Consider the following 23614-nt stretch of genomic DNA (forward strand, 5'->3'; position numbering starts at 1 on the left):
ATATAAAGTCCTTAAAGCATGTGAATGGGAGAAATAGTATTCACTTTAAAATAAAGTAAATAAACAATCCAGTTTCTTCATGGAAAACAAATCCTAAGAGCCAGACATCAAGGAGACCAGTTAGGAGGCTATTATTGCCATACTCTAGGCAAGAAATGCTTGTGATTTGGATTTGGCTAGTAGCCACAGGAGTGGGGAGGAGTGGTCAGTTAAGATATATTTTAGATGTAGAGTGAAAAAGACTTGTGAAGAATTGGGCATGGGATTGAAATGGAAAGAAAAGAGTTGAGCTCGATTGCTAGGTTTTAGGTAAATAAAAGCTCTTAAAAAGCGGGTAAATAGTGCCTTTAATGGAGATGGGAAGGAGAGAGATCTGTGTGGTAGTGATGCAGTTCTGTTTCCAACATGTTAAGTTTGAGATGTTTACTTCTATTTTACATCTAGTGGAGAGGTTGAGTAGGCAGGTGGATATACACACACGCATGCTTTTCTCTGCTCCTAGCCCTGTCCCTCCCTTGAGAAAGTAAAAATAAAACCTTTACTCTCTGTACTTTCTTCTCTTTGTGATTCTTTCACAGCCCACATCACTGACAACTCTAACAAAACCCATACCAGCACAGGAAGCAAAAAGTCTTGATGGGAAGATAAGAGGATAATTGTGAAGTGTGTTATCACATCGCACATTTTCTTAAATTTACCTTAAGCCGCACTCCTCTGAAACTTTGCTGAGGTAGTTCTCATACTTCTTGGACTGTACACTTTTGTGCCCCCTCACAACTCACTTCCTTCCAACAAGAACAGCAGCAGCAGCAAAGAAATAAAAAAAGAAAGTAAAAGAAAAATCTTTATCATCCTTTAAATGGCCCAGTTAAAACATGGCATTCATCAACCCGTGTTCCTATATTTTTCATTCTTCTCACGGCTCTATGTCACAGTGTATTAGTTATTTGTCTCCGTGAAGCCATTTGCTTTGAACTTCAAGATTTTGGAAACTATGTTGTTTAACGCTCGGCGCGGGAGGGGGGAAGTGGCATTTAGCAGGCCCTCAATAAGTGTCACCAGAGCGAAGGGGTAATGTGGGGAAGGCACAGAAACAGAAGACGCAAGACTTTATCTGGACAAGTTTATGGGGACAATAATAGCATATTTAACAGTGACAAAGTACTCAATAAAGAGGTGAAAATAAAATCATGGCTCCACGCCTACTTCTTACTACAATCTTCCCATTCACTGGTCGGCCTCTCTGATCCCTTTCCCTCTTTGAACCAGAGCTCAAACCGCTGGGTCTCATTGGCCTATAAGAGTGCACTCTTCGGCAATCGCGAGGACCGCTGCAGCCAATGAGAGACCTGGGTTATTTGGTGGGGTGAGCCGAGTCGCTTCCTGTAGAGATACGAGAGGCCTGGTGACGTTTACACTGAGCTGAATCTTGATTGGCAGGTGGTTAGCCTCCCTAGAGCGGAAACACTGCCTGCTGCGAGTGCTGGAGGGTTATGGGCGTGGCAGTAAACCTGGAGTTAGCCAATGACTGACGCACTACGCGCGGAGGAAACAATAGATCACCAATGGTGGCACGCATGTGGTTTTGTGGGCGGGTTTTAAGCAAAATAAGATCGGGGCGGCGCCTATGGGTTGTCCTCACCGTCACAGCCGGAGCGTCTTCTAGGATTCATTCATTAGTTTTTTTCTCATTCACGAGGATAGTGAGGCCTGGTTGAAAGCCATGGACAGCGCTCTCTCTGCCGCCGGTTTCCTGTACTGGGTGGGCGCGAGCACTGTGGCCTACCTGGCCCTGCGCATCGCGTACTCGCTTTTCACGGCCCTTCAGATCTGGGGTTTGGGTCACGAGCCTGGGGTCGGACCGGGGCTCGGTGAATGGGCAGGTGAGTCAGACCAGCGCCGCTAGCTCCCTCGCTCCTGCTGCGGCTCGCGCGGCTCGCGGCCTTGCCTGGTCCGCGCTGACAAGTTCAGGGCCCAGCCTCGGCCTTCCCCAGCTTCCCTCTTCACCTTCGTGAAACTCCTGCTTTTCACGTATCCGTCCGGCCCCTGAGCCATCGGCGGCAAGCCTAGACTTGTAGAGTTTTGAAGGGCTAAAAACATTCCTGGCGTAACGCAGGGACTCTAAAGTGTCGCTTGGTAGGTGAGGAAGAAATCTGAACTTCGGACTTTTGTCATTTAAGTCATTCCCGGTTCATGGCCCAGAGTCAGTCTCCTTGCCGTCTTTTCAGTTACTCTCTACCCACCTTGGTTCACCCCTTCTGAGTGTTTTAAAGATAAAGTTTTTCGTTGGATTTGAACATTGGCCCCAGTATTAAGGATGCAGAAGGATTCTGTTGACTTTGCGGGGTTGAGGGCTTGGAGGAAGAGGACATAGAATTTACGAAGTCTTTCTGCACTTTGCAACGAACCACTTACTCGGATTTGGCCAATTTCATGTAATTTACATTTTAAAAAATCCTCGCTAAAATTGTTCTGGAGTCTAAAAAGTAGTAAGATGTATTGCTTCTGCAAAACGTTAACTCTTTCTTAGAAATCAGAAATACTTTTTGCAGATAGACACTTGGAGGGAGAAGTATTCCCACAAAAAGTGAGCTAAACAATTCTATCCAGGCGGAGGATTTTAAAAATGGAAGAGAAAAGTCGGATTGGAGAAGTTGAAAAAATTACCTGCGAGCAAGTTTCGCGCTTGCTTTTTTCTTTCCTTTCCTTTAGATTTTATTTATTTATTTATTTGTTTAGCCAGGTGGATATGCTGTGGTCGTTCTCTGGTGTGATTATTTATTCTGCCATTTTATAATTGAATGTTCACTTAAGGCTTTTATTTTCTTTCCCCCCTGAGTTCTGAGGTGTTTAGGATATTTTTCAGACTAGGCTCGAGTAAGGTGCACAAATAATGTTACTCCATATTCTTTATTTATTCAAAAACATTTAAATAGACTTTTGGGGCAGCGCAATAATGAAAACATCTCAAGTAGGAAAGGATATGTAAGTAGAGCTCTGTCCACTATGTGAAGCAGCAATTAAAATTCTAGTACTCATTTAAAAAAATCACTTGCTATTTTTTTAATAGTCTTTGAAAAAGCAGTGAAGTGCTCAACTTCATTTAATCAGTATTATAATTTCACAATTGGCTTGCTCAAGTTACAGGTTGTAAGGTTTGGGGAATCTGATTGTGGACTTTTGGAATAGTTATACCAGACTCCAGTGTTTCAGCAATCAGATAAAGTTTTGTAATTTGTAAACATAGACTAATGTTAGTAGCTTTTTAAAAATATCTAAAATTGATTGGTTAATAACTCAAATGGACTAATTAAGTCATCTATATCAGTCCATAGTAGAAGTCAAGAGATGCATCATTGTCATTTCATAAGTAATATTTGTATTGAAATTATTTGGTCCCAGAGGAAGGATTTTTGACAGATTAAGGGAAATGTTTAAAAGATTTAGAAGTAAAATTTGAACTAGAACACTGGAATATAGCAGAGAGGATCAGAGCATCAAAAAGTGAAATATTGTTGAGTTTAGTTTACCCTGGATGGTTGGAAAAGTCTCTGTTTTTTGAGTGCTTAAGCAGAAGAAATGATCAAGTTATTTGTAACATTACTTACATGTGGTGGCCCAAATCTTAAAATACTTCCTCTATCTGTCCAAATTCACGGACTCTGGGAAACAAAGTATGTTAAGGCTAGTTCATGTCAAACAGGTTCTTTGTATCTGTTGGAAGGGTGAACTTAATTTGGAAAAACACACCAGCAGAGATGACACTTGAATAAACAGGGTTAAATTGTAATTAAAGATAGGTAGATACTTTGTTCAACCAAAATTAGGAGTTTAGAATTAATTTTTATTTTATTTTTTAAACATTTTTCTTTTTAAAAAAGATTTTATTTATTTACTTTTAGAAAGAGGGAAAGGGAGGGAGAAAGAAAGGGAGAGAAACATCAGTGTGTGAGAGATACATGGATCAGTTGCCTCATGCACGCCCCCAGCTGAGGACCTGACCGCAATCTAGGCATGTACCCCGACCAGGAATCGAACCTGTGACCTTTTGGTTCTCAGGCTGGTGCTTAATTCCATGTGCCACACCAGCCAGGGCCTAATTTTTATATATAAAGAGTCTTAGTAAGTTTTCTTCCCTATAGAATTGCTTACTGAGACCTGTGCACCTTTCTTTGAGTAAAAGCAAGTAGCAGGCAGTATTAGGGAGGCGATGCCTACTTTCTAGTACTAATGTCCATTTAACATTTTCCTCTCCATAACCAATGAAATATTTTAAGTATTACCTAGTAATATGTGTTGATTTGATAGTATATTTTTTTATTTTTGTTATTCTTAAGTCCCTTCATGTGACTATGTTTAATTTATCTTCGGATTTTTGGAATGAGAGGCAGAGGCTGTAGGTCCACATTTTTTTTTGTCTTTTCCCACAGTAACTGGCACGTTAATCAGATATAAGCTCTTCTAAACTTAAAAACAAACACTTGTGGAAACCCTGAAATACAGGTTTGACTTGCAATCAGTAAAATATTCCAGACTACAGATTCTTTAGTCAGGCTTTTAAGATCATCATCCATTACGTGGCCCATACTCTTAATGTATCTTCTTCATCTCCTAATCAAAAGGGTGATCATGTCTTTTCCAGTTTGCTCCAGTAACATTCCCACTCAGATGAATAACGCTGATTTCATTAGGTCCCTAGCAGACGGGGTTAGCCAACTTAGTAAGGAAGACTCTTGCCTGTCATTGTGATGCCATTCTTCCTGTATTTCTTAGAACAAAGAGACCCTGTGAAAGTAGAGCTTCAGGTATTTGCAAGTCACTGTAGCAGGTACTCCACAGCAGGTGGCTAATGAAGGTGGTCCATTTGTACTATATAGAGACCGGTCATTGCTGTGGGGTGATAAAGAATGTAACCTGCAGGATTTAGTTTGAGCATATATCACTTTTGCATCTATGTATCCTTGCATAAATATTTTTGCAATCACTGGAGTTCATCTATAATGATTGATTACTGAAATAAAGTGGAGGTGATAGGTGCACAGGCAAGGTAAGCATACTTCCAAAGTCCAGGTATTTTATGGCTTTAAACCCAAGACAGCACTCTGAGCTCTTCTTTTTCGTTTTTAACAGAGAGGACAGTTCTACAGGCAGGAAAGATGAAGGCTCCACTAATCAGTGAATGAGTTAGATTTTTAAGATAGCTTTATTGAGGTAGAATTCACATACATACCATACACTTTATCCATTTAAAGTGTGCATTGCTGTTCAAGATTTCGTCATATTCACAGGGTTGTGCAATCTTCATTACAATTTAATTTTGGAACATTTTCCTCCTCCTTAAAAGAAACCCTGTACATATTAGCTGTCTCTCCCTGACCCCAATACCTTTAGGTTCTAGTCAATCACTAATTTACTTTCTATATACATTTGCCTATTCTGGATAGTTGATATAAATGGAATCATACAATATTTGCCCTTTTGCGACTGGTTCTTTTTCAAGGTTCATCCATATTGTGGCAGGTTCCAGTGCTCCATTTATTTTTTTTGTTGCTGAATAATGTTCCATTCTCTGGAGGGAGTTTAGATTTTGCAAAGGGCCTTCACTTGTGCATTTTGTCCTCTGTCCATCCGCATTAGCAGATCCCCAAGATTTCGCAGCTCTGACGCTGATGGAACTCATTTACTCCTGTAGTATTCCCAGGTGCTCCCAATTCAGGGACACTGGGGACCTAGAAGGAGCGTGGGCTAATGCAGTTCTCCTGTAAGACAGCCATTCATCAAAACTGGCTGTGCTTAGCCAAGCTCAAAAAATTGAAGAATTCTTAAAATCATATGTGCTGTGTAATTTCTCTTTTTATATTGGGTAACTGCACAGGACTGTTACCTCAATTGTGCGACGGCTACTCGAGTAACCAGGGGCAGTGGGTGGTAGGTTCCTTTCTTGAACTAGGCCTTGAGCTATCACATGATTTGAGGAGTTATATATGAAATGTTAATAACTTAAATTAGCACAATGAGAAGAAGTATTAGTAACTACCATTTATTGGATGCTTGAAGTGTCCTAGGCATTTGATGCAGATTCTTTAAACATTTTTATTAAGTTTATTGGAATAACCGGTCAATACGAGTTAAAATAAGTTTTAAGTGTACCACTGTGTTCTGTGATATATCATCTCTGTATTGCTTGTGTGTTCACCACCCAAAGTCAAGTCTCCTTTTGTTACCACGTATTCGATTCCCTTTCCCCTCCTTTACCTTACCCCTTCTGGTAACCACCATGCTGCCGTCTGTGTCTGTGAAGTTTTGTTTTATTTGTCTTGTTTGTGCATTTGTTGCTTTGCGTTTTATATCCCACGTATGAGTGAAATCGTATAGGTCTTGACTTTTTCCATCTGACTTATTGCACTTAGGATGATATCCTCAAGATCCATCCACGTTGTCGCAATGGCAGTATTTCATCATGTCTTGTGGCTGAGTAGTATTCCATCGTGTGTATGTGCCACTGTCTTTCTTTACCCAGTCGTCTATCAGAGAACACTGGTTGTTTCCATATTTTGGCCACCGTGAGTAATGCTGCAAAGAACATAGGAGTACATACATCTTTGTGACTAAGTGTTTTCAAAATTTTCAGGTAGATACCCAGAAGAGGGGTTGCTAGCTCATATGGTAACTCTATTTTTCATTTTTTGAGAAACATTCATACTGTTTTCCGTAGTGACTGTACCAATTTACATTCCCAACAGTAGTATATAAGGATTCCATTTTCTCCACAAACTTTCCAACACTTCTTATTTCTTGTCTTCTTGGTAATAGCCATTCTGACAGGTTTGAGGTGGTATCTCATTGTGGTTTTCATTTGCATTTTCCTACTGACTAGTGAAGTTGATCATCTTTTCATATATCTGTTGGTCATTTAGATGTCCTCTTGGGAGAAATGTCTGTTCGGGTCCTCTGCCCATTTTTCAATTGGATTGTTTCTTTTAATGTTGTTGAGTTGTCTGAGTCCCTTATATATTTGTATATTAACATTTTATTGGAGGTGTTGTTTGCAAACATCTTCTCTCATTCCGTTGGTTGTTTTTGTTTGGCTGATGATTCTTTTGCTGTGCAGAAGCTTTTCGGTTTCATATAGTCCTGTTGTTTACTTTTTGCTTTTACTTCCCTTGCCTTTGAGGTCAAACTCATAAAATTTTCTCTGAGACCAAGGTTCATAAGTTTAATACCTATTTTTTCTATGTATTTTATTGTTTCAGGTTTTAATATATAGGTCTTTAATCCATTTTGTGTTTGGTGACAAACAGCAGTTCTTTTAAAAAAATTTTTTATTGTTTTTCAATTACAGTTGTCCCCATTTTTCCCCATTTCTCTCCCCTGCCCCATTCACCTTCCACCTCTTACATTTAATCCTCCCCCCACCCCTGTTGTCTTTGTCCATTGGTCCTTTATACATGTTCCCAACTAGCAGTCTTACAAATATTTTGCATGTAGCTTCCCAGTTTTCTCAGCACCATGTATTGAAGAGGTTTTCTTTTCTCTATTGTATATTTTAGGCTCTTTTGTCAAAAATTATTTGCCCATGTACAAGTGGGTTTATTTCTGGGCTCTCAATGCTATTCCATTGGTCTGTGTGTCTGTTTTTCTGCCAGTGCCATGCTGTTCTCATTTCTGTTGCTTTGTAGTATAATTGGAAGTCAGAGAATGTGATACCTCTGGCTTAGCTCTTTATTCTCTGGATTGATTTAAATATTTGGGGGTTTTTTTGGTTCTATACAAATCTGATGATTTTTTGTTGTTCTTTTTTTTTAAAAAAATGCCATTGCTATTTTAATGTGGATCGCATTAAATCTCTATGTTGTTTTGGGTAATATGGCCATTTTAACTATGTTGATTCTTCTAATCCATGAACATGGAATAGCTTTCCATTTCTTTGTGTCTTCTTTAGTTTCTTTAATAATGTCTCATAGTTTTCAGTGTATAGGTCCTTTACATCCTTTGTTATTTAACTTTATTTCTAAGCATTTTATTTTTGTTATAATTGCAAAAGGAAATGCTTTTTTAAAATTTCTTTTCCTGAGATTTTATTGTTAGCATATAGGAACACAATGGATTTTATACATTGGTTTTTGTATTCTACAACTTTACTGCATTTATTGTTTCTAATAGTTTTTTGGTGGAGTTTAGGGTTTTTGTGTTTAGGGTTTTCTATTTAAAGAATCATGTCATGTACAAAAAGTGACAATTTTTCCTTCTTCATTCCCAACTTGGATGCCTTTTATTTCTTTCTCTTGCTCGATTGCTCTGGATAGGACTTTCAGTATTAAGTCGAATAACAGTGGTGAGAGTGGGCATACTTGTCTCGTTCCTGATCTTATAGGTAAAGCTTTTGGTTTTCCATCATTGAGTGTACTGGTGCTCCAGATGATGCTTGAACACACAGATTACCTTTGATGTCTCTTAGAGCTAGGCTGCATTATCCCCAGTGTACAGAGGAGGAAACGGAAACTTAGGTTAATGATATCCCTTGTCTTCAGTTTCATAGCTAGTAAGTTACAGAATCAGTATTTGAAACCAAGTTGTCCATTCTGCAGCATCCTCATGTTAGTGAGGACGATTAGCTGGTGGCTGGTGATTAGCTGACAGATTGCATGGTACTTGGTGGATTTCTTTACACCCTAGGAACTTGACTGCTCTCTGATTGAAGGCACGCTTTCAACTTTGCACATACTTGGTGTTCCTGGAAGCATTGCAAAATAGGTAGCATGTTCTAGAATCAAGTAGGTCAGAATTTTCTTCATATTTGCAACCATGAATCTTGTTGCCACCTGAGAAAACTTTGGAACGGCACGCAGGTGCTTAGGGAAGCAAAGGTTTGACTGTCATCAATATGGCTGGACCTGACCTTGTATGTTGTTTTCTGTTTATCTCTCTGGCAATTCTCAAATGGATTTAGTGACTCTCTGGAGGTTCAGCTTGGTAAATGTAAGGCGTTCCTTGTGGACATTCAGGAGTGTCTGGTAGACCTGTTCTTGCTGGAGAGCCGATGTTGATCACGGCAGTGCTGTGCTTTGTGTTTTTTTAATTTTTTTCCCCAAAAAGCCAGATGGGTGGAAGAGGGCAAAAAAGCAAATGGCCTTAGTCGTAATTCTGAAAGGTATTTATCACTCTGCACTTTCTCTCTGAAAAGAGAGTCCATGGGCCTAAATGAAACAAGCTGTCCAGATTGGAGTTGGCAGGGCAACCTTCAAGCACTAGTGTCAGAACTTGGTAAGAAACAGCAGATACAGCTGTAGAACAACAAACATTCTTAGGCAACAAACATTTATTTCTTGTAGTTCTGGAGGCTGGGAAGCCCAAAGTGCTGGCACATTCAGTGTCTGGTGAGGGACTACTTCTTGGTTATAGACAGCTGTCTTCTTGCTGTGTCCTCACATGAGAGAAGGGGACAGAGAACTCTCTGGCATCTCTTTTATAAAGGCACTAATCCCATTCATTTGGGTTTCACCCTAATGACCTAATCGCCTGCCAAAGGCCTCACCTTCTAATACCATCACATTGGGGGTTAAGAGTTCAACATGTAAATTTTGTGTAGAGCAAATGAATTCAGTCTATAGCATAGCAGATCCTTTATTTCATTTCTCTTCTCATCTTGGGTAAAAATAAAAACAGCACCTTGTAACTTGTATTTTAGTCTTCTGGGATGGATTGAACTTCGGTCTAGGAGGCAGGGTGTGAAAAGCCTTTATACTGTGCTTGGTGGCGAGTGTGATATAACACTATTCATTTGTCCATCCACCACCAAAAGTACTGTTGAGTGCTGACCATGGACCTTAAAATAGAATCAGTAGGATGGCAGACCAATCAAATGGACAAACTGTTGTGTTAGTGGTGGAAAGAAGCCATAGTTGGTTCTATGGCTGGAGGTAAGTGAGGAGTAGCAGAAAGAGCAGAGGGAACAGCATGTGCCAGGCTCCCGAGGCCCCCATAAAACAAGGCCAGTGACTAGAGCCCAGAAGGGAGGGGCACAGTGTAAGGTGGGATGGGAAGAGGCGCCGGCAAGCAGGTCCGTTTAATGTATTGTAAGAACATGGGAAACAGCTGAGGGGATTTTAAGCAGAAGGGTGATGTCAAGTTGCAACTTCAAACCAAATTCATTGTTTTTGTGATCCTGCTGAAGTTGTTGCCTTGCCACACAGACAGACCAGTGCGAGTTATTCAGATAATCTCAGTTAAAATTGCCTTTAAAAAAAAAAGTGAATTTACACTTTGTAGGAAGGGAGCCACTTTCGTGCACTTCCTGATCATATCGTCTTTCAGAGACCATTTCTCCCTGGAGGAAAAAATCTAACCACTGTGGCGTGGGAAGTTCTAGTCTTATCAGGGACTGGGAATAGGGCAGTTGAATGAACCCTGAAACTGGGTGACGGCTCTCTAAAGGTCACTGGTGTGGTAGTTGAGAAGGCTGCCACAAATCCCAGTCAGAGGGAATGCTTTGTTTTATTTATTGACTTTGTCTAGTGGAACAAAGCTTTTGTCCTCTCTCTACTGGCAATTCCAGGGAGAAGATCTAGTTTCTGAAGAGTTATCTTTACTACCACTAAGTGAAGTTATTTCTATTTAAATGATCTAGTCAGTGGGGAAAGGGAGGAGAGTTTAATTTTTAAGTTTCTGCCTCTCAAGAGTATTGCGTCAGGGACCTGTTGTGCTGACCGAAAGGCCGGCTTTGGAGTCAGCGCAGCAAGGGCGAGAGCTTTGCCAGTTGCCAAGCTGTCTGACCTTGGGCAAAGAGTGTTACAACCCCCTTCGTCTGTTAAATGGAGCTCATTCTTTTCAGGATGATTATGACAATGAAATGAGATGCAAATGAGGTTCCAGTGTAGTCCTCAGTGTTTTTATGGATAGCAAGTAACATATTGGAGAACATCTTTTATTGGTACAGATTACTCTTATTTGATGAGAAGGGATGGTTGGAACCCAGAAATAAAGTTGTTTACTCAGCAGACACACTGTTGCAAACCTGAAATTGTGAACAGATCAGGTAGGAGGGGATTGGTATTACTGCAGGACAATCCCTTGCTTTGTGAGAAGATTTACTAGGTGGTTCCTGGAAATATGGTTCCCCCTAGTGAACCTAAGTTTTTATGGACTTAGGAAAATTTGGTTACATGCAGCTTTTCAATCACGTTTATAAAAACCTTCGAATGATCTTTGATTCTTACTTGAAAATATCCAGAATCCAGTCCCTTCTGTGACTCTGGGGTAAGCCACTGAAATCTGTTGCCTCTAAATGACAAAGGCTTCCTGTTCTCTGATTCCACCATGCCCTCCCCACCCCCACTGATTCTGACACAGTCGCCAGAGAGATCCTTGAAAAGCTCAAGTCAGATCCCGTGAGCCTCTGCCCAGACCCCTCCGATGGCTTCTTGTTCTGTTGAGATTAAAATCCAAAACTCTTCATGTGGTTGACAAGGCTCTCAGCCACCTGCCTGCTGCCTTCTTCAACGTCTCGCCTCATCTCTGCCCCCTTTTCCTTCTTACTCTCCCAGCACGCTCACTTCTCGCGTGAACTCACTTCCTCGAACATCCTAGGCATGGGCTGCCCTGGGGCTTTGGGTTATTCTTTCCCAAGAGAATAACCATGTGGCTCACTCTTTTTATTCCAGTCTTTGCTCCAATCTCACCTTCTCACTGACACCTACTGCCTTCAAACTCACAATCCTCACTTCCGCACCCCACTTCTGATCTCCTTTCCCCTGTTCTGCTTGTCCTTTTTGTCACAGCACGTGTCGCTGTCTCCCATACTGTATGTACACCTCATTGATGACGATTCTCATCTGTCTGCCCATTAGAATGGAAGCTCGTGAAGACAAAGATCTGTTTTTGTTGTGGTGGTGGTGGTTGTTCATGATTGTAAGCACCTAGAACAGTGCCTGCATGCAGTGTAAACACATAGTTGTTGAATGAATGAAAATACCTGTTAAGTAAGGTATTCCAGTTTTTCAGAGATTAAGGGATAATGTATTTGGGGAGAATTATCTTCTCTTTCTTCATTCTCTTAAGTTACTGGTTATAAATTTAAGAAGTATTAGCAGTCTCCCCACCTCTAAAATGAAATTATTTAGTCTATACACAAAGTACAGACCATGACCTCAGGAGGAAATCCTCATAGTGCAAGCAATGGAACCAGGCTACTTGCTTTTGAGTCCCAAGCCTGCCAGTTACAAGCAACATCACCTTGACTTCGCTGTGCCTCGGTTTTCTCACCTGTCAGATTGGGATAATAATAGGTTTAAAGAAATCATTAAACAAGTTCCTGGGTGTGAGATGCCTGATGCTGTTCTAAGTATGTGGCATTTAAGTAGTAAATGGTACATAAATGCCGATATCATTGTTGTTACATTTGCTATCACTTTTATTTCTGGCGGTGGTTCTTATTTCTGTGTATATCCATCTTCTCTTTTCCAAGCTTTCTCTAAAAATTTTTATTAACTTACTGCCTGTTCCCTTTTGGATGGTTATTCAAGATCTCAATCCTAGCATGTCTGAAACTCATCTTTTCTATTCTTTCCACCTGATTTCGGACTTCCATATTGTTGCCACCCAGCCCAGCATCAGGATGGCTGGGTCAGGTGTAGCTCCACCTCTGAACACCGTCTGCCTGATCAGTTGTGGCCGGCTCAGTATGGCCGCCGCTCGGCCAGTTTTTGCCCTTCCGTAACCTGGGCCCCAGTGTGGAAAGTTGCTTAATTTTTTAAGGTTAAAGTTTCTTAATTTCTCAAGTTTGCTCTGTGAGCCAAATAAATTACGCCCGTGTGACAAATTCAGCAAGTGGCCAGTTTGCTCTGTGTTAGAATCTTGCTTTTCTCTTCATATCTAGACAGGATGTTGCCGTAGCTTACTGACTCTGTCATCGCAGCAGTCTCTCTCCCACCCACATCTTTCTCTGAGTCAGCCTGACGTAGCACCGCCCTGCCAAATCCACACTCCAGTGCAGGCCTCGTCTTCTGAAAAAAGAAATCGCTGATTAAATGACCTCTTACACTTTACACAAAAACTCCAGAGTTTCCTCATGTCTGCAGACATCAAGCTCCTTGGCCCCTTTAATCGCGTTCTTATGTTTCTTTCTGGTCTCATTTCTTAACGTGGCCCTTTCTGCATCCTCCCTTGGGTGGGGGATGGAGAATGACTTCCTGGGTCCCAGACCTGCCTGTAACTCTCCCACTTCTTTCCAGTTCCACGTGTTTTGTGCAGAGACATCAGGAGTTTCGGTGCTTGGTGACCGTTTATTTCACTCTGCTTGGGTAGCTTTATCTTGCAACACACACTCTTCCTCCCTCTCTGTTTGTGCAGTTCGACTCCCAGAGTCCAGCTTTTGAATTTGTCCTTGCAGCGGGCTGTACAGATGGAAGCAAGTGGTCACGCATGGTTGGAACTCTGATAGTACTTGTTTTGTTCTGTCTTGTAGGCCTTTTCACACTTTACTATTTTAGTCCTTGCTCCGTGTCTGGGTCACAATGCATATGCGTACACGTGTGTATGTCTGCATTAACCTCTTTGTTCTAAACAGCAAGCCCCTTGAGAGTGCAGAATAAATAATACTTAGTACATGAATATTTTCTCCTTGAGGTTCACTTGGGAGTGGGATGTTTTGCTTTGGTTTTGTGTTGCAAAATAATTTGTTCACCTTTCCTCATTGTTTTAAAACCTCAAGCGAAACGCCTAAAAAGCAAGATTGGAATGAAACTAAGACTGGTTAGATGAAGACTGATTACAAAATAACTAAACCAGCGCTGGGATAACAGGTTTGAAAGAGTGAAACGCCATGAGATAAAAAAGATGCCCTTGAGTAGCACTGGTGGTAGGCTAACCTTTCCCCACCTGAGGTTTAGGAAATTGCTACAGGAAACCAACTACACCACATTTCAATATTAATAGAATTTTGGTACTATATTAATTATTCATCTTCAGATCATTACAAAAGTGTTGCCAATAGATTTTCATTTTATAAAAAAGACTTTTCCAATTTAAAGTTTCAGTAAAACCTTGCTAATTAATTGGTAAGGCTGAGATGAATTAGTAGAAAATTTAATTCTAGGATATGTTGATCCAAATGTGGTTTTCTGATTTAAAAGGCCTGATCAAATGAACCCAAGCCTTCCAGAACCTTTAGACTTTCCTGAATCGTTGGAGACATTGACCCAGAGCCCCTGGAAAGTCTCTTTGGTAGCAAAGGCACTGAAAGGTAAATGTATGTATTTAACAAGTGCTAGAAAGTTAACCACAGAGCAATGAGTGTAAAGTTTAATTGCTTCATGGACAAAAATGAGTATGTGTTGACAGTCTTTACAAAAGTTTAGTCCCCCCCTTTGTGAGAAAGGAGAACATCGAGAAGTGATTAGGAAGCGGAAGAGAATGAAGATAGGCTGACAAAACTAGGGGCACTGCTGGGGACCTCCTCAGGGGACCTCCTCAGGGGGCCTCCTCAGGGGGCCTGTTGGGGAAGTGTGCTGGGAGAGGCGATGGCTTGTCCAAGATCATGCGTCCCATTAGTGGCTAGACAACACAGGCCACTGGCAAAAGGCCAAGAACAGTGGGTGCATCTGTGGTGGGGGGTTTCGGAGCAGTGTGGTGGGGGTGATGAGCAGCACACTCTGACGGCAGAGTGGGAGGGATTCGTAGGGGATGAATTCAAAGCGGGAAGCTGATCTGTGGCAACCATGAGGCTGCTGGCAGAACTAGACCTTGTCACACATTCCCGCAACTGGTATGGGGCAAAAACAGCCCTCTTTGTACAAGGGCCTGAAATCTTGAAGAATGACATGTACCTCTGTAGCCCCCGAGGGTACCATTATGCCACTGGTACACTCCTACCTGGGCATGAGTTGGGAACCCTTACACTGAATGTAGTGCTGCAAGTGAAGTGGGTTGATCCCGCAACTCTTACCGGTAGTTTCAGCCTTGTCTGTACCCCACTCTACTGATTATGTTAATGACACTGAATTACCAAGGAGATACTATTTTTTTTTTTTTTTTTAGTGTACGCTTCTTCAGGAGGCCAGGAAAGGACAGTATTTTTTAGTAGCTTAGATGCCAGCTTTAAAGTTCCTTCACATTCCTGGTATATAGAAAACTCATTCTTCGGATTGGTTTTACCATAATGACTGTCAGTAACGGCCCACTACCAAGTTAATTTCCAGCAGAAACATTGCCACGCTGGCTGTAACAATAGCTGAAACTCCAGTCTCGGGCACATACACAGCTAACGCAGTAAACAGGCTTCCAGGATCCTGCCCATTCAGTCTAATTTGCTGTGGAACAGGAAGCTGCTGCTTATCTGTGTGTTCTAATACCCATCATTGCCTGTCACGTGCAAGGCGGTGATGATCTCTTTCTAGATAGTGTGAAAAAAAAACACAACCCTGAACCCACAGCAGGTTAGACAATATCGTACACCTCCGAGAGTAGGTTTTCTGAAAGAAGTAACATTTAATCCAAGGTGTAGAAAAAAAGAACTGAAAGCAAGAAGATGAAGATGATGATGTTCATACTGGTAATATGATACAGTGTTCATTAAAACGGTTACCATGTACCAGATACTTTTCTAATTACCTGAATAAATTCATTTACTCCTCACAAAATCCAATAGGGTAGGTCCTATTAATATCCCCGTTTTGCTGAATGAAGGCAATTTGCCCACACTTGCATACTGGTAAATGGAGGAACATCTGGAATTGGAACTCCTGTTAACCATTGTGCAAACTGCTTTGATGAATTAGAGATGGCTAGGCAAGGGGTCTTGGAGGGCAGGGGAGTATTTCCAGCAGAGGGAACATTTTCAGTAAAGACCTTGAGGCAAGTGAGAACATTCAGGAAGTTCACACGTTCTGAATTAGAGGAGGCTGAATTAATGAAATTTTACTGGAACGATGACAGCTTATTGAGAAAGTGGTTTTGCAAGTATCCTCAAAGGATTGCTGCGACAACCCGAGGAAGCAGGTTAGGGTTGATTTTGTTATTTCCACATAATGCACCAGGACCAGTGACTGGTGTAAAAGTTACACAGCTAGGAAATGGCCAAAGAAATTGAATCTAGGTTTCCCGGCTCTGGGCTCCATGTTCTTTCTAGTTTTCTGCCAGCGTGCCCGGTAAGGATGATTTGGGGACAGCTTGGAATACTTGTACAAGAGCTTATGAATTGGAGAGCTCCTCAAATGTTGTCTGGAAGTGAGAGGTCTCTTTACGTCTCTGCAATAACCAAACTCGGATCATAAGAATCAACTGGGTGTGCTTGGTAAAAATATAAGTCTCAGGCTTCACTACAAACCTATAAAGTAAAAGTCTCTAATAAAAGAACCCAACAAAGTGTATTTTTAACACATAAGATAACCGTTGATACCATGCATTCTGGGAAACCCCACACTAAGGTCAGTCTGGCCGTCGAAGAAGTCAGTGGGATATACATGCAGGCTTTTCAGCTGAATATCTATTCTCCACACCAGAGCTTGGTCTGTAATAGTGTAAAAACTTCCAGTGATATCTGTATTAAGTATTTACTTATAACGTTGACAGTGACATTCTATTTTAGGCTAATTCTGTGTTTGTGCATCTGAAATAGATTGGCAGGGTGGGGGGGATGGACAAAAACTGGCACCTGACCATGTTTCTGTGCACCGAGAACCCCAAGTGCCACTTCCCGCCTCTCCCAGGCCTTACTAACTGGAGACTGGGCGTGAGGGTGGGGGAGGGGTAAGAATGGCGTGTGGTAGATCGCAGGCTTTGGGGTTAACGGCGGCCATAGAAGCATAGCTGAGACTTGAGTTCATTGGTTTTTACATTCTGAGAGAAGAAAGTTCTAAGTCTGTTTTGTTTATAGATAGATTAAAAAATCTTTCTGTAAAATTAATGTGATACTTATTGACAACGATTCTTAAAGGGCCAAGAGACTGAAAAGAGGATGTTCTAATTAGTTTTTTAAAAAATTTTTTAAAGTCCTCCAAATGATGAGGAAGAAGGAAATGGGCTTAAGTTTAACCAGAAGAAATTTGGATTTTTTTAAAAACATTTTATTTATTTACTTTTAGAGAGAGGGAAAGGGAGGGAGAAAGAGAGGGAGGGAAACATCAATGTGTGGTTGCCTCTCATATATGTGTCCCCTACTAGGGACCAGGCCTGCAAACCAGGCACGTGCCTTGACTGGGAATCAAACTGGTGACTCTTTGGTCCACAGGCCAGAGCTCAATCCATTGAGCCACACCAGCGAGGGAGGAATTTAGATTTTAGTTGGCTATCTCAATGGTCTTTGTAGTGACTAAACAGTGAGTTGGGTCATTCATGCCTTCAGCAGTAAATATTTAGGATGCGCTGTGTTCCCGATACAGTGCTTAGTGTGTGAATGTAGTGCTGAGCGAGAAAGCCATGGTCTCTTCCTCCACTGATCTAGCAGAGGACACAGATCATTGCATAAACAGCTCCAAAACGTGTAATAGGCACCAGCTGTGGGGGTGCTAACTTAGTCCAGGGGCCTAGAGTAGGTTTTCTGAAAGAAGTAACATTTAATCCAAGGTGTGGAAAAAAAGAACTGAAAGCAAGAAGATGATGGTGATGATGTTCATACTGGTAATATGATACAGTGTTCATTAAAACGGTTACCATGTACCAGATACTTTTCTAATTACCTGAATAAATTCATTTACTCCTCACAAAATCCAATAGGGTAGGTCCTATTAATATCCCCGTTTTGCTGGATGAAGGCAATTTGCCCACACTTGCATACTGGTAAATGGAGGAACATCTGGAATTGGAACTCCTGTTAACCATTGTGCAAACTGCTTTGATGAATTAGAGATGGCTAGACAAGGGGTCTTGGAGGGCAGGGGAGTATTTCCAGCAGAGGGAACGTTTTCAGTAAAGACCTTGAGGCAAGTGAGAACATTCAGGAAGTTTGGACTAAGAGTCCTTGGGAGGCAGGAGGACAAAAGTAAGACCAGCTAAAAAAATAGGCAGAGGTCCAGCCACAAAGGACTTTGAGGCTATGGTGCAAGTTTTGCTTGTTCTAAGGGCGGTGGGAAGTCATGGAAAGATTTTTAAGCAGTGGATGTCATGATAAAGAGTATAGTTTGGACAGTTTACTCTGGCATTTGGGGAGTGGATGTGGAGGGAGCAACCCGGGAGACCTGTGGTGGTTGGTGGTCGGCCAGGCAGTGGGTGATGGCGGCTTAAGTAAGGTAATGGGAGTAGGACTAAGCGAGGCAGTCAGACGAGAGAGAGAGAGGAGGTGGAAGTCCCGGGCCCTCATCATCCGGAGGTTGTGGGGGTGATGGAGTCACATAGTCAAGGACTGTGAGGTCTGGGTAGGTGCCGGCACTGGCCACTGAAGTTGGAAGCACACAAAGGGAAGGAGCAGGCTTGGGGAGGGAAATAACGAGGTCGATTTGGGACAGGTTCTGTGGGTGTGTTGGGCAGTCTTACCACTGACTAGCACCAAGCTGAGCCTAATGGTCTAAGTTCCTTATCAGAGGCCTTGGGTTCAGCCATCATTTACAGTAGTCATAAATCATATGCTATATTGTGTGGTCTGTAGAAAAGTTTGGAGCTTCAGCGTGTACTATTTTAGGAAAGGGGAACATTATTTTGAATGGTTTGAGTGTAGCCTTTGTAGCACGTTGTGCCTTAGTTTGGTAAACGTTTGCTATTTCCTTTTTAGGCAGAGAAGCTGGGAAGTACAGTGGACTATTAGAAAACCTGAGTTCATTCTCCACCTTCCCACCTTTGACATTCATTAGCTGTGAAATCTGTGGGCAGCCCTTTTGTTTATTTGATCTATCAAATATGTCTAAAAATACTCACTTTGTCTGTCTTCAGGGCTGTTCAGAGTCTCCGAAAAGTCTTTGGAAGCACTGTAGACAGTACAGAGCGTTACACACAAGACATTGGGCCTTTTCCCCCTGCCATGCTCAGAAGCCCAGAAATAGAATTGCCCTATGAGTTGATCAGATCCTTTGTGTGAGGTTCAAATTGCTTCAGAGGCCTATTTTGGGATCTGTTGCAACTTTGTCGTCATCAACACCTAAGTCTCTTTTGATGTGATTATCTAATATGTCAAGTTGAGCCTGTTTCTAAAACAGATCTTTTTTTTTTTTACAACTTTGTTAATGTAGGCTGGGTTTCTGAATTAAGTTTCAACTTTATTTTTAACATCCACAGAAACTATGGTTAGGTATGATAGTACAGATCTTGTGAAGTCATTGGTAGCGAAGTGTCATTTCCACTGTGCTATGACTGGAAGACTGTCAAGCTTGACATAAGGGAGGGAGACACAGGGAGGGAGATGGGGAAGGGAACCCAGCCAACAAGGGGCCATTATCAAGCACTGTGGTCGGTTGGAGTCCAGTCCCACTGCACAGCTGTGGGGCTCTGTAGACTTCAAGTTCCGGAGTTATTTCACCTGCAGGGTCAGGATGCTTGGAATTTATACACCAACAGCCATTAGTTACTGGTTGAGGGCTGTCGGTGGGGAGGAACAGTATCTGACAGCCTTTCTGTCCACTCTGTTCTTGGGTGTTGCTGGCTGGCTTCGGGGACCAGAGAAAATCCTTGAGTTGGAATGTGCTGTCCGATGGATGCTCTGGCCAGAGTGGGGGTGACAGGGCACCGCCGGCTTAGCCGGGGTTCCTGTCACAATATTTACCCTTGTTTCATTTTCTTTAAACACAGCAACAAAATAAGATCAAGGGAAAGAGAGAGAAGGAGGTAATTTCTAGAGATAATCAAAGAAATGTGGTAGATTTGAGGCATAAATTGATGTGTGTTACAATTTTTCAGTGGACATAGAGGTTTTGTCACTTCTTAGGGTGGGTTGGCCTAATTCCAAGTATTTGAACATTTTTTTTATAACTACAGATGACTAGTGAGTGAATGGATCGTTTAGGCATATGTTTGTATTAAACATATAAATTAATCTCTTCCTCTTCATAATTTAATTCTGATCTACTGAACAGAAGATGATTTCATAGGGTAGATGCAACATTTGGGGAAGACGTGGCAGATGTGGCTGGTTGGTTGTTTGCTGGCAGAATGCCAGCGTTGCACAGGTATTAGATGATCGTGCACTTCAGCGGAGGTGAGCTCCCTCTTCAGCGCCAGTGGCCAAATCTTAAGTAGTCTAAGCGAATCCTGCCCCTTATTAGAGTTGGTTTAGGACTGGGCATAGGTCAGTTCTCACCAATGAGATGTGAGATGATCTGCTGGAGGGAGGGTCTCTGAGAAGGCTTTTCTTCCCCTTAAAAAGAAGCCAAAGGAAGTGCAGTGTTACGTGAGGATGTGTTGCCAGCAGCCGTCCCTGGGCAGGGAGAGAACAGACTGGGCAAAGGACCGGCACACCAGGACTGCAGTTCAGGGAGATGGAAAGCACCCGGGTCTTTGATGCTGTCTCTGAGCTACTGAATTCACCCACTCTGCACTTCCTGGTAGTTTGAGATAACAAATTCCATTTTTCTGAAAACTGTTTGTTATTTGCAGCTGAAAGCATCCCAGCCTACAGATTCCATGGAAAAGAAGTAATATTTTCTTGTTTTGAATAAAATTTTATAATTGATATAAAGGGCTGTGGATTTGGGTTCACGTACTATATTGCTGTTGATCTGAATACTGCAATGGACGAAAGGAGGCCAAATTCGGTATGGGATAGGAACAAGTCTCACTATGTAGTCTCATTCCTGATGATGCTGGTCATTGCGTCCTTGTCCCTATCAGGCCATTAAGTCATTTTAGTGACCAGGTCTACAGTTTAAGAAGCCAAAGCAATCAGGTGCGTGAGAATTGTTTTATTGCTAATATTCTGTGGGAATTATTGCCAAATTATTCAGGAATATTGTGTTTTCAATTAACAAAATAAATTTCTTAGGACAGTCTACTTCAGCCTAGTCTAAGTAGCTATTTACTTTTAGGGAGTGCCCGGTAATCTAGGGGATCTTGGTTGGCCCAATGTAGTTCAACTGAATTTAAAAACAATTTACGACTGGGTGTGAAGAATTAAGGTGGAGTGAGTGTATGTACAAATGGGCCTGTTCCTTTCCTTAGTGTGTAGTGCTGAGTCCATTGCAAAGTCAATAAGAAGTCAATCGGATTCATTATCCTGGGGGTGTATTCTTAGCTCTGCCACGTCCACATATTAATGTATTACTAAGTAGAAAGATTATAAAATCCATTTCGGATATTCCTGGTTTGGGAAGACAAGTGCAAGGTTAAAGATTCAGTGTTATTTAAATTTCCATATTTTCAAATTTGGGATGGAGTGGACATGTGCATCTGTGTCCTGGAAAAGCTGGAGCAAGGACACCTGCAGCTCAGGGACGTGGACTCCCTGAGTCCCAGGTGGGGGTGTGGCCTACTCAGTGCTGAGTTTGCTCTGAGTGCCTGGTGAGCCTGACGTGTGAGTAGAAGTACTGTTCTAAAAAGATAGAGACTGTGTATCTTCAACAGCAATGATAGAAGGCCCGAGTCTGAAAGGACTGTGGTACAGTATGAATTGAGCTTCTCAGGTCTGTCGAGACTGAGAGACCGCGCACGGCCGCTGGACCTCAAGGGCAGCAGTGATCCTTTCTGTGGGAGTGTCCCTCCTGGTAAGAGAGATTGGTAACTTAGTCGGACTTTGCGCTCTGAGTGAAGGGATGTGTGTACACTTTGTATGTGCATTTTGTGTACATTCTTTTCCTGCCTTCATCTTTTAGAGATGAAACGCTCTTTAGTTTTGGAAAGATAACTATTCCTGTATTTAAGGAACAGGTATTATTTAAAGTAAAGTATTTTTTCTGATTTAGTGAAAGAATATGATTCTTGGATAATGGGTCAAAGGCAAGGGCAAGAAGAACAGGACAACTGTTATTAATGGGTTTAATTTTGGAATTTTTATGCCTCTTTTTCTTCCTTTTTTTTTTTGTTAGATTTCTGTATCCCTGTCGTTTCTGCCGCTTATTTGCTCTTTGTACCTCACATCAGGCTTGGACATATCTTGGATACATCAAGGATGATGTGTAGTATCAGGGAGGTTGTATCATTTATTCTTTTTTCTTCCTTCTTTCATGCCTTTATTTCGAGGATTGCCAATTACTATCTTGATTAGCCTAGATTACCCATAATTTCTTTAAGAGAAAGAATCGTTTTTTATTGCATTTGTCCCATTACCAATTCTCCTCCCATACCCACTTCCACCTCCACCCACACCCTCCCCGCCCAATCCCCACACTGTTGTCCGAGTCCTTGAACTCTCTTTCTTTTTTGTTCAGTCCCCCTGCCCCACCACGCAGAGGTGTCAGCCTGCTCTCTCACACTCCCATAATTTTCCTTGCATTTAATTGATTCAATGAACATTTCATTACCTTTCGTGTGCCAGATACTTTGTTCTGTGCTGGGGGTAGAGCAGTGGACAAACTGGGCCAGCTCGGCCCTCGTGGAGGTTCATTTTAATGGGGAAGGAGGGACAATAAGCAGATACTTGGTAAGTCCAATAGCAAGACGTAGTACGAAGAAAAATAAAGCAAGGTAGAAGATAGAGAGTAACAGAGAAAGAGGCAAAGGAAGTTGTATTCCTGCTACTTTATGTAGAGTGGTTGGGCAAGATTTTCTCATTAGGTGACACTTGAACTCAGACCTGAATGGAATTTCCTCTCTCCAAGCAAACTATTAATGGCCTCCTTGCTGTTCCTTATGCATCTGCAGCACAAACTTTGTACCAACGTTCCCATCTGCCTCATATACCCTTCTTATGGGTAACCGCGATTTAAGTCAATAGGAAAAACGATAGGGAGCAACCAGGTGTGTTATCAGGCAAGTGGAATTGTTTCATCTCTTAGGACTGCAACAGATGCTCCAGCTGCCACTGAGTATGTAGAAGACCCTGGCTGGGACTACTTCTGGGTTCTTCGGTGAATCACTTTAAAATAACATGAACAGCCCTGGCTGCTGTGGCTCAGTGGATTGAATGCAGGCTGTGAACCAAGGGGTCGCAGGTCCATTCCCAGCCAGGGCACACATGCTTGGGTTGCAGGCCAGGTCCCCACTGGGGGCCGGGTGGGAGACAACCACACATTGCTGTTTCTCTCCCTGTCCTTCTCCCTGCCTTCCCCTCTCTCTAAAAATAAATAAATAAAATCTTTAAAAAAAATAACATGAACAATTTGTTTAAGTATAGGTGTTTAAGTGATCTTTTTGAGGACATAATCTCACCTAAGTTATTTTGCCCCATTTGCTACTTGAAAAAAATTAACTTGATCCATGTGTAACAAAAAAACTGTTATAATATTTCGTCAGTTGACCACATAAAACTTGATGCCCTGGGTAATAGCCATAGAGAGGTGTCCTTCATCACATTACTTTCCATACAATAAAAGCTTAGAAAGCTTACTGGTAAGTTGAAACCTAAGAGTTTTATTCAAAAGGAAGCTGTCAAACAATAGACTATTGTTTTATAAGTTCCCCTGAATGCTACATTTATTGACTTTATCTAGAAGTGCTTTATGTGTCTCTTTACTAATCTTTTTCCCTTTTTTTAACTAATCTTTTTTCTGAACATACTAGAAACATGTTGCACTGTGCCTGTAGGATTGATTAGGTTTACAAA

At 41.8% G+C, this 23614-nt stretch overlaps 1 protein-coding gene across 1 annotated transcript in view; it reads left to right on the plus strand.

Moving 5' to 3' along the window:
- Nucleotides 1–1625: 1625 nt before the first annotated feature.
- Nucleotides 1626–23614, plus strand: part of HSD17B12 (hydroxysteroid 17-beta dehydrogenase 12) — a 143710-nt gene continuing 121721 nt past the window's right edge. Inside the window, exon 1 of the mRNA XM_037166093.2 lies at nucleotides 1626–1883. Within this exon, the coding sequence (XP_037021988.2) occupies nucleotides 1724–1883 (160 nt within the window). The 5' untranslated portion in view covers nucleotides 1626–1723. The remainder of the gene's footprint in view (nucleotides 1884–23614) is intronic.

This window comes from Artibeus jamaicensis, unplaced genomic scaffold (assembly GCF_021234435.1).
Source record: "Artibeus jamaicensis isolate MK-2021 breed Jamaican fruit bat unplaced genomic scaffold, CSHL_Jam_final contig_797, whole genome shotgun sequence".
Lineage (NCBI taxonomy): Eukaryota > Metazoa > Chordata > Mammalia > Chiroptera > Phyllostomidae > Artibeus > Artibeus jamaicensis.